Genomic DNA, 14218 nt, shown 5'->3' with positions numbered 1-14218 from the left:
CCCTCCTGCTTCCCATCTGGAGATGGCCTTGTTTGGATTTCTGGGGGAGCACGGAGCCTGCTGGGGTGGGTTTGTTTGCGCTTCTCTCCGAGCAAACACCCGCCTGTCACGCGGGGCTGGCGCAGGTGGCACCTCGTCCCCTTCCAGGGTGCTCAGAGACCCACGGCAAACCCTGGTTTGTGCACACACCCTGCAGGAGCTCCAGCCAGCCCTGCTCGGGGCAGGATGTGGGGCGTTTCCAGGAGGCTCCCCTGGCACTCTAGAGCCGGAGCAGAGTTCCAGAGAGAGGAGCTGGTTCAGTGCAAACAAACCCTTGGACCGGAGCTGCTCTGCCTGGCACCTGCAGCCTCTCTGTGCCCACTGGGGAGCCAGAGCACAGCAGGAGGGGTTTGCAAAGGGAGCAGTGCTAATGGAGAGCATCTCCTGGCGCTGAGCCTGGGCGCTGCTGCTCGTCTCACACCGTTCTGACAGCCTGTCTCCCACCCCTCGCTCTGCTGTCAGGTCCAGCCCACGTTTACAGACACCTGCCTGGAGTGCCTGCCACCCTCAGCCATTCCTCCAGTTGACGATGACACAGCCTGGCAATTCAGCCCACGTGGGATGTGAATCTTTTATAGGAATCTCACACAACCACTGACTTGAGTCTGGTGTGTGAATTAGGCTTTAAATTGTGCTGGTCCTTGCCTGGTCACACTGTGCCCTATTTGAGTTTTTTCATAGAATCACAGAGTGTGCTGAGTTGGAAGGGACACACCAGGATCATCGAGTCCAAGTCCTGGCCGTGCACAGGACACCCCAAGAATCCCACAATGTGCCTGAGAGCATTGTCCAAACGCTCCTTGAACTCCAACAGGCTTGGCACTGTGACCACCTCCCTCGGGAGCCTGTTCCAGTGCTCAACCACCCTCTGGATGAAAAACTTCTTCCTCATATCCAACCTAAACCTGCCCTGACTCTGCTCCAGCCTTTTCCTCGAGTCCTGTCACTGCTCACAAGAGTGAAGAGATTGGTACCTGCCCCTCAGGAGGATGTTAAAGACCACAGTGAGTGGTCACTCCCCTCAGTCTCCTCTTTTTGTTTGGTTGTTGTCCTTTTCCAGTGTATCGGGATTAATTTGAATTCTAATAATCTCTAACATTTCATCCTCACTTGGGATCATCATCATCTTTAATAACTTCTCTTCCCATTTCTGGTGGTTAACCAATGGTGTATCCTTAGGTAAAACACAGCTGGGAGGTCGGGCTTTGGATTAAAAACTGCCTTGACAGAGCTCCTCAGAACACCCTGGAAGCAGCCAAGCCCTGTTGCCTATGGATTATGGGCAAAATAAGACTAAAAACCAAGCAGAGACCTCTGCTTTGGGGGCTTAACAGCCTCCTCTGCTTTTCAAATCATGTCATCGTAATCTCTGCAAGATTAAACATGGTTTCAGCTGCAGGGCTTTTTTTTTAATTTCACTTTCTCGTGGAATAAACTGATGGTGACAGATGCCCAGGAGCCCTGGAGGTCAGTGCTCTGTTTATGCACAGGGGACGTAGGGCACGAAGGGTGACAGTTGCCTCTAGAGGGGGACATGGACGTCACCTTCTCATGGAGCACGGGTCTGTCTGGCAGTGACTTTATCTGTGCTTGTATCACCTGGGCAGAGCCCACAGAGGGGCTTTGGGCTCTTCCAGGGGATTCACTCTGTGGATAAATATCCCTTTTCCCTGGGAAAGACAGAGGAACACACTGTCTCATTCAGTTTGTGTGCCCTGAGTCCTGCTTCTTGTCAGGTGACTGCAGATAACCAAAGTGCTTCCTATTCTGGCAACTCATTCACACACTGATCTTAAAGCTGAGGGAGCTAATATCCTGTATTGCTGAAGGCCAAGGGCTGGAAAAAAACAAGGTGGGATTTAATTTTGCCTGAGCTGAGCCATCTGAAAGCATCTCTGAATCAGAGCTGGTCCCTGCAACCTCTCTCCAGCCAGATGATTCACCCTATCTGCCCCCTCCATCTGGGGCTGGGGGTGACTCAGTGCTGCAGAGCCCAGCTCCTGGTGGCTGTGGCTTCCAGGTACTTGTGGGGTGAGGAGTCAAACCCTCTGGAGATGTCTGGTTACGACCCCAGGCAGTGGGCATCCTTCCTTCAGGCACTAAAGCAGGGAGCTGCCAGCTTGCAGCCAGTGACAAGCGTGTGGTGACTGCTTGGCATGGCAGCAGCATCCCTGCTGCACCTGGGGCTGCTGCCCTGACCTGCTCAGGGTGCAGCTGGCTGAGGAGCAGCTGGGTCATGCTAAGGACAGGCACTGTCACAAATCGGGTGTCTCAGGCACGGGTAAATACATTTGGCCTGGGCCAGTGGATGTTCTTTTCTGGCTCCGAAACTGCTCACAGAGAGGTGCTTCATTGGGGAGAGCAAGAGCGGTGCCAACAGGAAGCTTGCTGAGACAACACAGAAACATTTTCTGCTCATGATCTCAGCCTCTGGAGATAAGGCTGGAATTCTGACACCCCCCCAGAGCATCCTCCCGTGGCCCCATGTCAGTCCTGCAGCTCTGGACAAGGGAGGGAGTGGTGGAGGGAGCCTGGGTGATGCTCCTGCCAGGGCTATAAAGGCTGGAGGGAGATTTGGGCTGGAGGGATGTGGCAGTGCCATGGATCCCCTCTGGACAAGAGGTGTTGGAGTGCTCAGGCTGCAGAAGATGCCGTCTGTGAGAGGTCAGCTCATGTAATGAACTCCAGCAGTGGTGTCGAGGTCATCAGGAGTGACCTGAGCCTCCAGACAGGGAAATACCTTCCAGATCTGGCTGGCAGCAGGCTGTGCATGCCCCAGGGCAGGTTTCTCACTGTGTGGTTCATTCCTCGTGGCACGAGGTGCCCGTTCAGGAGCTTCACCCTGTTGGAATCCCCGCTTGGCACCGCGCAGGGGCTCGGCAGTGCCAGGGTCAGTGCACTGGGGTTTGAGTCACTCAGGAGTAGCAGCAACTGCCCTCTTTGTGGCAAGGATTTGCAGAGTGGAGACTGAACATCTGGGCTCTTGGGGTGAGTGACTCGGGGCGGTTCTGGATGGGACCCAGGGCTCCGCTGCCGGCTCCGTTACACCGAGCGTGCCATGTTCCCTGGACAATGCTGCCTTTCACCACAGCCACAGAATGGGCTTTGTGCCTCCGTGTGTGAGCCCTCTTTCTCTCTATAAAGGCTTCCTCAGAGGCTGCAGGCACTGCTCCGTGACTTGGGATGGTTTTCACCTATGCCAGGAGTGATTTCACTCTGCCTTTCACCAGGGCTGGGCTGTTTGGTGGTGCCAGGTGCTTGGCTTTGCCCTTGCTGGGAGATGAAGAACCCCATTAGAAGAAGGAGTTGCATTGGGACCACCTGGTGCCTGGAGGGGGGTGTGTGTCACCATGGAGTAGCATCAAGAGGTGGTTTCTATATCTGGGCTTTATTTAAATGAACCCATTCCTAACTTTCCTGCTGCTCTGCTCTAGAGCTGCCTGTTGGAGAGCATGGCTTGGCAGAAAGGTACAATTGGGTCTAGAATTATTTTATTCATAGAATCGAAAAATATTCCGAGATGGGACACACAAGGTTCGTGGAGTCCAACTCCTGGCCCAGCACACGACAGCCCCCAAATCCCACCCTGTGCCTGAGAGCATTTTCCAAACACTTCTTGAATTCTGGCAGGGTTGAGGCTATGACCACTGCCCTGGGGAGCCTGTTCAGGGCCCCACCACCCACTGGATGAAAAATCTTTTCCTAACATCCAACCTAAGCCTCCCCTGGCACAGCTTTTTTGCTGTTTCCTTGAGTCCTCTCACTGGTCACCAGAGATAAAAGATCAGTGCCTGCCCCTTGTCCCTTACAAAGATTTTAAAGGACAGCCCAATAAGATACAGGCACTTGCATATTGATTCTACATCTCGTTTTTAAATGAAGTTAGTGCTTTTGTGCTGGGTGTCTCTGATGGGTTCTGGGGCACAGCGTGGACCGTGGGGATTTGTGAGAACCTGGCCCTTCATTAAATGCCTTTAAAGGGTTTATAGAGAGAGTCTGTGGGGCAGAAGGGGAGCACACAAGAAATTTAATCATGGAGTTGACTGGCCCCTCACAGACAGAGCTCTCTCTTCCATCTCCAAGTCAGACACCCACAGAAAGACCAACCATGGTCCCAAAACCAACTACACGAGTGGCTTGAGGGTCTAAGCGCAGCATCTTGTAAGATCCAGATGGAATTCTGCTGCAGTTTGTAAAGGCACTTCTGCAAACTCCAGTGTAAGCTGATCTGCAGCATTAGGCACTCAAATATGGCCTAAATTTGGCTGAAGTTGTCTTCCAACTTCCCTGCTGCGGCCACTATTAAATATAATTGTAAGATACAAGGAAAAACACCAAAGAATGTTATTAGTTTATGAAACTGGGTTGCCTTGGCTACTTCTGAGGTAGAATTAATAGGAGAAAACCCTCAATTGTATGAGGCCAGGGCTTCATTGTAGCCTCAAATTGTAATTTCCCTTCTCTCCCGTTTAAGGACAGCGGACATTATCTCAGGAATCTATAGATAGTGTCTGAGTCATTCTTTAAAGTACAGCTAAAATGTAAAAACATTAAATAATATATCCCTGCAGCTCTTCTGACCAGGGGAAGTGTTTGACACCTCGTTTTACAGGCAGGGAAGAGTATGCGGAGGAGGAAAATTACGTGCAGAGAGTCATGTTGGAGTCCTGATGGTGGCTGAGCAGTTCCTGACTCCTCTGCTTGCAGCTGGCTTTGCCCCATGGCCAAGCTGGTCCTCAGCATCTGCCCAGGGCAGGATCAGCCTGGCAGGGGCAGAGAATCAAGGTGTGGCTGGCATTGGGGTCAAAGATAAATGTGCATGTGTGACATCCCAAGGGAGAAACTGCCATTCTGAGCTTAATTTTTTTGTGTAGGGCTATGCAGGGAGATTGTTTCTGAGCCACAGCTCGGAGCTTGGGCTTTCTGACTTTCAGGCACTTCTGTGCAGTATCAGAGTACCCCAGGGGAGCTGCCCAAGCAGTCCAGACTCATCTCTGTGTGAGCTGTGTGTATGTGGTGCTGGGTGTGCCTGCTGCGCTGGGGCTGCTCAAGTGGAAGGGCTCTGGTAGAGTTTGCAGCCTAAAGTATATTTAGAATATATATATATTTGTGTAGAGAGAAAAGTGGCCATTGTCTGCTTGATCTTGGTGCTCTTCCAAGGTTGCCTGCTCTCGATCAAGTGGCCAGACAGTTTGTGCATCTTGACCATGAATATTCACTTGAGTTTCTGGCTAGGAAGGGATTTAGTGACCGTGTCCTCTTGGCTGCTCCTTTGCCTGGTGCTGGTTCCTTGACCCAGATGTTGCCTGGCTGCAGTGGAGCATCTCTCGTAGGGCAGGAAGGAAGAGGACAAGACTTTGTCCAAGTCTGGAGCGAGACTTGGCTTTGCACCTAAGGAAAATCCCTGGCTGAGTTTTCCCCTTTGCAGCACCTGCAGAGTCACACACTGGTCTCAAACCCTGTATCTGCTCCAGCCCTGATGAGGAGGTGCTCACCAGAGCAGGGCATTCCGAAGTGTCTGGGTCTGCTCTGGGTGTCCTGTTTGCTCCAGCTGCTGGCACACCTCTGACAAGGACCCTGATGGGTCACCCTGATGGGTCACCCAGGCTCAGGAGAGCTCTTAACCCCTGCCCTTTGTCGCCTGCTGCCCTTCAGCCACTGCGCTGCTGCCTCTTTGTTCTCGGCTTTTCTCCTTTGTACACCCCCACCCCTCTCTGGGAAAAATCAATATTTGCCTTGCAGAGCCTGGCAAGCAGTAGGGGTCTGTGTTCCATCCCGATGGCAGCCCCAGGCTTGCAGGGCTCCCATGATAAATCCAGTGGTGTTTGTTGCCAGGGGGACCCTCTGGAACACAAGTTTGGGAGTTCTGTGTGTGTGTGAAACGAGCAGGGAAGCAGAGAGCGGTCACTGAGTAAATGCTGGGGCTGAGAAAAAAAATGTGGATTGCATTGAGGTTATAGGAAGACGGCAAGAAATTGATTTAAGATCTAAGTAAGGATGACTTTTTAATTTTCTTTTGGTTTTAATCTGAAGTACCATGTTGCTGCTTCATGTGCTGGAGCTGCACATAGTTCTGGAGCACAGCAGAGAGCCAGATGCTGGGCTGGGATGTTTGCACCACGACTTCTCCTGTGTGGTCACAGCCAGAGCGTTGCAGGCCTGTGGGAGTGGGGAGCAGAGCTGCGGGGTGGCTCGGGAGTATTTGATCCATATGGAAATACCACACTGGAGTTTTAAAATTCCTTTCCCCTCCTTCAAATCTGCCCGTGGTTTTCTCCAGCTAATCCATGGCCATTGCCAGATGAACCCAAGAAAGCGAGGTGCTCTCATGAGGCTGGAAGCTGTAAATGTTGGGGGGGTTTTGGAGGGCAAAGGATGAGTGGTAATTATTTGTTTTTCCTTTGTTTCCATAGTGCTCTGTGTGCTGAGCCTTATCCCTTGTCCATGCAGGCTCCTGGGGACTTTTGTGTTATTAATGTTAATTAACTAACATGTTTCTAGCTTGCTGGAGCTCTTGTGGCAGCTGGTTAATGTAAGACTTTGATTATTTCCTTCTTTGAGCAAGGCTGCAGCTTGGATGGGTCCAGATGCCTTCCCTCCATCCCACCTCTGCTGGGATGCTACAGGTTCTGCAGGAAGAAATGGGACCAGATCCAAGCTGCTCTTGCCATGGCTTTGCAAGCTCAAAACCCTCTCATTTAGTGCAAATGTCACAAGGCACCTGTTCACTGAATTCCCGTTCTTGGGTCCTGCTTCTCTCTCTCTTGGATTTTGACAGATAAGGCGTGTGAGAGAGTGAGGAGCGTGGTGAAAACAGGGTAAATTTAGAGGGACAAGACTTCTCTGGAAATCTGGTTAGCATCACAGTAAACTGAGAGGGATTTTAGACTTGACAGTGGTTACCAGGTCCATCCCCAACCAGTCGAGCTTCACAAGAGCAGTTTTCTATTCCCACATTTCCCTTGCCTCCTGCTGCTAAGTACAAGAATCCCCTAAGCCAGCAGAGCTGACCACACGTACAAAAGGCCCATTTTTGCAGTCCCTTCCAATTTGTGTGGACACTGGTGCTGCAAATGTGCATCTACACCAGTCATCTGCTGTGGTGATGTGGCACCTTCGCTGCTGCCCGCCCGGGTTGCTGGAACCACCAGGATCACAGCTGATGACTAGCACACTTTTTTTCATATGAGAAACTGCTTGTGCTAATTTTTTTTTAGTGCTTTCATGATTGTCCAGCGTATCTCTGAATGAGTATCAGCTGTGAGGATTTTGTGGTCAGTAAAGAGCAGATGATCACGAGGGGTGGTGAAATGATCTTTTCATTTCTATGAAGTGAATATCTGAGGACTGAGCTTACTCACCTCAGAATAAACTCATGGGGAAAAGCCTCTGCATTGTTTGAAGGCCATTTTAGCTCTTGAACAACTTGCCAAAGCGCTTGAGATCACTCCAATGTTTTAATCTTGATGCTGAGATTGAACATCTCCAAAAAGCCAAGGCTTAGTTCAAGCATGAGCTTGAATCCATGTTGACCAGATAAAAGTGTGTGCTGTGGGTTTTGCGGGTCAGCCAAGGCAATTTTCTAGTCTTAAGCTTAGTGGGTGCAGCAACTGATTTCCTGAGAATTACTGCAGTTTAATTTGAGTTAACAATTTGGATCAAAGCCTAAATTTGAGCCAAGGTTGAAGTGCTGTGTGCCCTGTCAGCCCCTACCACCGCTGGTCCTTCTACCTAACACAGCCCTTAGCTGTGGCCAGACCACTGCTGGCCTTGGGGAAGCCTTTCCAACATTGCAAACACTGAGGCTTGAGTCTTGCTGCCCCTTATCACCAGCACAAGCTTTTGGAACCGTTTTTTAGTCTTAGAATGCCTTTGGCACCTGCCAAAACAGGAGTGTTGTGGCAGGAATGGAGGCATCTTGCTAATGCCAATTTTCCTATGGTTTCCTTGAGGGTGATTTGACCTCCAGCCTCGGGCTGGGTTCTTTCTAGGTGTGAACTCATGGCTCCCTGTGCTGATGAGCAGGGCTGTGTGGCTCCAGCTCCCACGTGAGGGAAATTGGTGGTGTTTTAGGCTGTCTATGCTCAGCTTTGACATGGACACAGCTTGTTGGTGCATCTGGGCTGTGTCGGAGAAGGTAGTGGAGCACTCCTGAGTTTGCCATCAGTGCCCCTTGGCCACAGCATCCCTCCATCCCACCAGTATCCCTCCATCCTGGTGAAAGCTCAGTTTCCTGCCAGAGATATCTGATCCAGAATGAAACCGTGCACTAGGGTTGAAGTTGTTGTTGGGTTGGTTTTTTTGTTTCCTAGCTGTGTTCAGCTTCTTTGTAAAGAGTTTCTGTTACACAGAATCTGGAAAAGTGTCTTTTATTCTTCAGTGCGTGTTTCTGATTAGTACTGGAAATGAACATGAATATTTTCCCTTTTTTTTTTTTTTAACTGTATTCCTTTTGAGGTTAATGTTGCAAGTGGATTTCAAGCTAATGGAAGAGAAGCTGTAATTGTGCGATTCATTGGACTCAGAGCAATTGCTAGTTTGCTAATCTGCACACGGGTGTCCCTCCCTTTCAGCCCCTGGCTCCCCTGAGCCCCTGCGTCCCCAGCTGTCTCCAGTGGCACCTCCATGTGCAGTCTCTACCTGCAAAGGCAATGTCCTGTGTCAGCATTAAAGCTCTTCAACCCAGCCTCCAGCAGCTGGAGCATCAGAGAAGCCACAGAGGCAGCGTCTGTGCAGTGTGGATCAGCCCATGTGTGGGTTTTCCTCCTGCTAATAGCTCCAGGCCTTGCTGCTGGTGAGGTCTTCTCCAGCCACTTTATCCTTGGAGCTCTTAGAGCCTGTCTGTGTGAAGCAGGGTGAAATGCAGCTGTCAGTGAAGGCAGTTCTCCTGCCACTCTCTGGATGGCACCTGTGACATGGATACAGCAGAGAGATTTCACACCCTGTGCGGCCCTAAGAGTGTTGAGGTGGACTTGCACAATGAACAAAGAGTGGAAAACCCTGTCCAGCAGTCTGCACTGGTACCTGAGCAGGGCAAAGTGACATCCTTGCTGCCCTTTTTATCCTCCCTTGCTTGACAGCAGGAGGGCCTGAGGAGATGGCAGAGGGCAGGATGGGGTGGGGAAGGGGTGGCTGGGTGTGCACAGCACACAGGGGCTGCAGGTCCTGCCCTGGGGAGAGTCAACCCTGCCAGCCTTTGCTTTAGAAGCTGCTGGTGGCGTGTGGGTGCGGTAACCCCTCTGAAGAGTTGTTCTGCTGAGGAGTCCCCACCAGCCCAGCACTGGAGCTGAGCTCCAGAGATGGCTCCATGGTTTGGTTCAGAGCTGTACGCCCCGGGAAGCCAGGAGTGGGGATATGTCCAGAGCAGGAAACTGCTGTTGGATGGAGACATCTCCAGTGCTGTCTGGGCACCCTGCTGTGCTGTGCTGGGTGCAGAAGGAAGCTGCGTTCTCCGACCTCAGACCCTGCAGTAAATACATGGAACAGAAGCGAGGGTCACGCTGGCTGCTCGGACGAGCTGGTGCCGCTTTGCTGACTCCAGCACAGTGTGGGATGGCTCCTGCTGGTTTGGCCCATCCCTTTCCATCACCACCTTTGTTTGGCTTGGGTTCTTTTGTTTGTTTGTTTTTTGTTTTTACTGGATGGCGTAGAGAGAGCGAGTTCCTGAGCTGCATCTTCCATTGTTTGTCCTCCCCGCGTGGTTTCTGTTGATAATGGGAATTGCTCGTTTGTGCTTTTGAATTTTACATCATGTGAGTGTAGCAGTGTGGATGGCTTACTGTGAGGAGAAAATCAGTCTCACGTGGGCTCTCTCATCACTGTTATATGCATCCAGAAGGTTTGGGGTGTTTCCTCCAAAAACTCTGACATGCTTTGGAGAATGTATGTGTTGACTTCACTTGGAGTTGAACATCTCTGGCAGTTCCCTGGTTAGCTCTAGGTTCAGATTCAGCCAGAAAAGTCACACTGGATGTTTCTCCATACAAGCTGGATTCCATCCCCCTGCTGCCCTGCCCTTGTCTGCATCCCCTGCACCCAGAAGGTGCTCCCATTTCAATACTGGGATGCTTTACACCCATCCCGTGTTACATCAGCAGCTGCAAGAAGCATGAAATGGTAGAAAACTTGGTCCAATATTGTCTGGAGGGAGCAATTTAAATGTGAGCCTGGCACTGACACGGTCATAGGAGCGATTCTGGACTTTGTCAGTTGTGAAGGACACCCCAGTGAAATCCAGAGGTTTTGGGTGCTGCTGCTTTTCTGCTGGGCCATATGGCCCCAGCCCGCGGATCTGGAGGGAATTAGTCATTGATTATAAAACATGAAAAATTATTACTCAGCGAGTGAGCCAAGGTGAGGCTGAGCAGGGCTTTGTCCTGCTGAGGCACATCCGCCGGCTTGAATGAGCCGCTCTTGGACCGGCTGCTTTTTAACTGCTGGACTCTTCCGTTCTGAATTCGTTCTGCTGGGAAAACGGGGAAGAATTCCCACTTTCAGCTAAATAAAGCATATCGCATTATGGTTCTTAGCCCAGTGCATTTCCAGCATGGCTTGAGGGCGTTTGAACGGCATTGAGAGGGAAGGCTCACAGACACTGTGTCTGCAGTGGAAATGTTTGATTTTCGTCTCACAGCTCAAACGTGGGGCTCAAACTGCTGCTCCCAGGCTATAAATAGAGGTAACCCCAGAACACGCTCAGCAGCTGATGCTCTCTGGTCCTGCCCACTCCGCTGGCTTCCTGGCAGTGTGTTCATGGCAGCAGCATATTTTTAGCTGTTGCTTTCCCATTATTTATTTTAATTTTTTGCCAGATCTTCTCTCCTTGCCTTGCCAGGCTGCCAGCTTTCCCTGCTGTTTATCTGCTTTCCAGGACTGTGTCTGGATCCTCCCTCAGTGGAGGAGCAGTGGGGCATCCCAGATAGCAAGCTTGGCTAGGACTCTGCAGCTCTCCCTCCTCTTTCTAGATTCTCTCCTAAGGTATTGGGCTGCCTGGGTGAATTTCGTGTTTGCTGCTCATTTTCCCTTTGGCTGAGAGGGGATTAACAACATTATTATGTATTATTAATGTTGTTAACAGGCAGTGAAACAACAGCTGTCAGAAAAACCTCCTCCTAGTGCTGCCTCCAACACAGAGCAAGTCAACTCAGCTTGTCCACCCCTTTGGAAAAAAGGGTGTGAATGGCAATTCCACCTCCCCAGAGAAAACCTGGGAGACAGGGCACGTAAACAAATCCTCAGAAAGGTTTGCATGAAAGCCACAGGCTCAGCCAGGGCATGGATGCTCGGGTGGCTGTGCTGGATGCTCCAAGTCCTGTGTGTGTTTTTCCACTGGAGGGAATAAAGCCTATTTCCTATATGGAATCCTGTCCAAGCTTGTAAGCTCCTCGTTCAGCTTCCGTCCTGCCTCGCCGCAGACTGAATGAAGGCTTTGAACATGAAAGGCTGTTCTAACCAGCTCAGCATGGCTGCATATCTGCATTCCTCAGCCTGCCACCCATCAGGGATGATTTTCTCTGGTTTTTGAGCAATTCTAAAGGCGGGATTTCAACGCTGCACCTTGCCTGCACGGAGGGAACGTGGAGGTGTTGTCTCTCTGCATGGGGCAGAGCTGGGATGTGGCTGCTCTTGCAGCCTGGCTCAAGAAGTGCTGCTCAAAAATCTGTTCAGCAGGGGAGATACAGCTTTTCATTCTTGCTAGCATCCAGAGAAGCAGTAGACATTCAGAGAGGAGAAAATCATTAAGAAAAAGATTCAGGGACTGGGTTTAATAGCAGAAATATGTTTAAAATTTAAAATGCTGGTTATAATGCACAAGTTCCCAGAAGCTTCAGCCTTTGTCCTGCTGTCAGTGATGGAAAGTGAGGCTGGGTGATGGGGGTAGCATCAATCTGCCCCGTTGCAATGCAGGTAAAGCTCTCGAGCAGACAGGCTGGGTGTTCCCGTGTGTGGGTGGACAGTCCTGGCTCTATTTTTGGCTCTTTGGGGGCAGAGCTGAGGGGGGGGATGGCTCTGGGTGGTGCTGCCCGTGGGTTCTCCCTGTGTCGCCCTTCCCCAGGAGCAACCCTGTGGTTCAGCCACATCACGTTGTAGGCGCAGAGGCTTTTTATGTTGGAAAGGGAGGGAGCAAACACACACGTGAATATATAGATATATATAAATACATACACACAAGCACAGGGTTCTGAGCATGAGACACTTTTTCCATGTCCAGCTGCCAGGCAGCTCTTTTCCCTTCCCTCCCTCTATCCCAGGGCTTACTGGTATGAAAGTTTTCCTGTCTTTTATATACATATTTCTTTTTAAATCTTTTTTTTTCCTTGTATGATGCACTCTGCTAGCTGACAAGGTTTGTAAGGTTGTGACTCCATTGCAAATCACAATGTAGGGCTGTTCTGCATCTTAAATTGATGCTGTTTTAGTCCCTTTGCTTCCTGTCCAACAGATCTGGTAGACGGTGAGAAGAAAGTTGAAATAATATAAATGAACAGCATCACCACCTCCAGATCCTGGGGGTTTCTTACCCACCCTCAGATCCTGGGGGTTTCTTGCCTGTTTGCAGGTAGAAATCCTGACCCAAGGCTTTTGTGTGCTGAGGCAGGGTTTGTAATGAGCTGAGGAGCTTCCATGGCTTGGCAGCTCCAGCTTCTTGTGCCTGAGATGTTCTGGAGCTGGTATCCATCCTGGACACCATCCTGCTCCTCCAGCAGGACCTCCCAGAGCCTGGAGAGCTACCAGACCTTCTGGGAATGTCCATACCAGGGCATCATAACATCTGGGAGGATTCCAGGACATAGCATCCCACCCGAGCTGGTTCACTGCATTTATTGGGACCACTTTTACGGAGGTGAAAACGCAGAAACTGAGGCAAAAATCCATATACAGTTTCATGTGGCTATGTTTTAACTAAATAAGTCAAAGAGGGAATTCTTAAGGGGAATTCAGGTTCCTGCTGAGTTTTTCAGCTTCCTGGGAAGCGAGTGCAGTGACAATCATCATTTTACAAATAGGCAGCTGGGATGGCAGAGGAATTAACTGAGTTGCTGATGGATTAGAAGTGTTGTCATAGTCAGCAGGTGCCACTGGCTTGCCTGAAGTCTGGGAGCCAGGCAGGCACCTGAGGGCTCTCTGAGGTGAGTATGGGAGTGGAGGTGCCCCTCCTGTTCCAGCTGCTCTGGCCCCACAGCAGGGTTCCCATACACGATGTGTTCTCGGGATGTGGGTGCAGCCCATCCAACCAGCTGTCTCTGTAAGTGCAGGACTCATGCAAGTCCCTAAATTCCTGGGCTCTCCTCTCCCAGTGAGGAAGTCTGTCTCGGGAAATGCTGCACTTCTCTCTAGGATAAACTGTCCTGGAGCGAGAGGTGAACATGAGTGTCCCACACCATGATTTCAGAAGTTCCCTCTGGTGTTTCTGGAAAGCCTAAATACATTTGTGGGTTTGGTGTGTTTGAATAATAATGTTTGACATCTTCAGGGAAAGGTGGAGGTCTCTCCTCAGGTGTTTTTTGGTTAAAATAACGTGTGACTCTCCTTGGACCCCAGAGATGATTGCACAGAGCGGATTCCCGACAGAACTGTGCCTTGCCAGATGCAGAGTGACAGCAGGGAGGTAACTCCACACCCCATATTCACGTGGACTCCTAACTCAAACCTTCTTCTTGTTTTAGGAATCACCCGGACCTCCAGCGGGAGACTTCGGAGGCTCAGCGACCAGACGAGTCCGAGTAAGTGTGTGAATTTCTCTCTTTGAAACCTCCTCATCCAATTAAAAAAATAGAGGGAATGCAGGAGGTGAAACTCAGAAATCACATGTTCTGCCATGGTTTGAAAGGCAAAGCTTGCTGCTGACAAATGCAGAGCTGGAGAAAGAAAGCAGTACACGGAAAAAGGAGAGCAGGGTATATATGTATTTTTTAAAAGCCCCCAAAAACTATGAAAAGAAAGAGAATATAAAACATTCCTCACTGTATAATGGGCCCAGAGACAGTAATTAGCAAGCCCCAACCCAATTCAAGGGGTCTAACACAGGGCAACAGTAAGCAGGAGTAGCTTGTGGTTGAAATCCAGCTTTAGTCATTAGTAGCTCTTTCGGACTCTCCTTAGCTGTTATTTTTTATTGGATGTGCAGATTTATGGATTATAAGTGCTTGTGGCTAAATTTACAGCCCTAATTGCAGCT

At 50.4% G+C, this 14218-nt stretch overlaps 1 protein-coding gene across 2 annotated transcripts in view; it reads left to right on the top strand.

Moving 5' to 3' along the window:
* SEPTIN9 (septin 9) overlaps positions 1–14218 on the top strand; it is a 133298-nt gene that overhangs the window by 13873 nt on the left and 105207 nt on the right. For both annotated transcript variants that reach the window (XM_032128778.1, XM_032128780.1), the window contains exon 2: positions 13707–13763. In XM_032128778.1, the coding sequence (XP_031984669.1) occupies positions 13707–13763 (57 nt within the window). The remainder of the gene's footprint in view (positions 1–13706; positions 13764–14218) is intronic.

Source organism: Corvus moneduloides, chromosome 19 (genome assembly GCF_009650955.1).
Source record: "Corvus moneduloides isolate bCorMon1 chromosome 19, bCorMon1.pri, whole genome shotgun sequence".
NCBI lineage: Eukaryota > Metazoa > Chordata > Aves > Passeriformes > Corvidae > Corvus > Corvus moneduloides.
The sequence above is the reverse complement of the archived record's forward strand: the minus strand, read 5'-3'. Positions and strand labels throughout refer to the sequence as shown.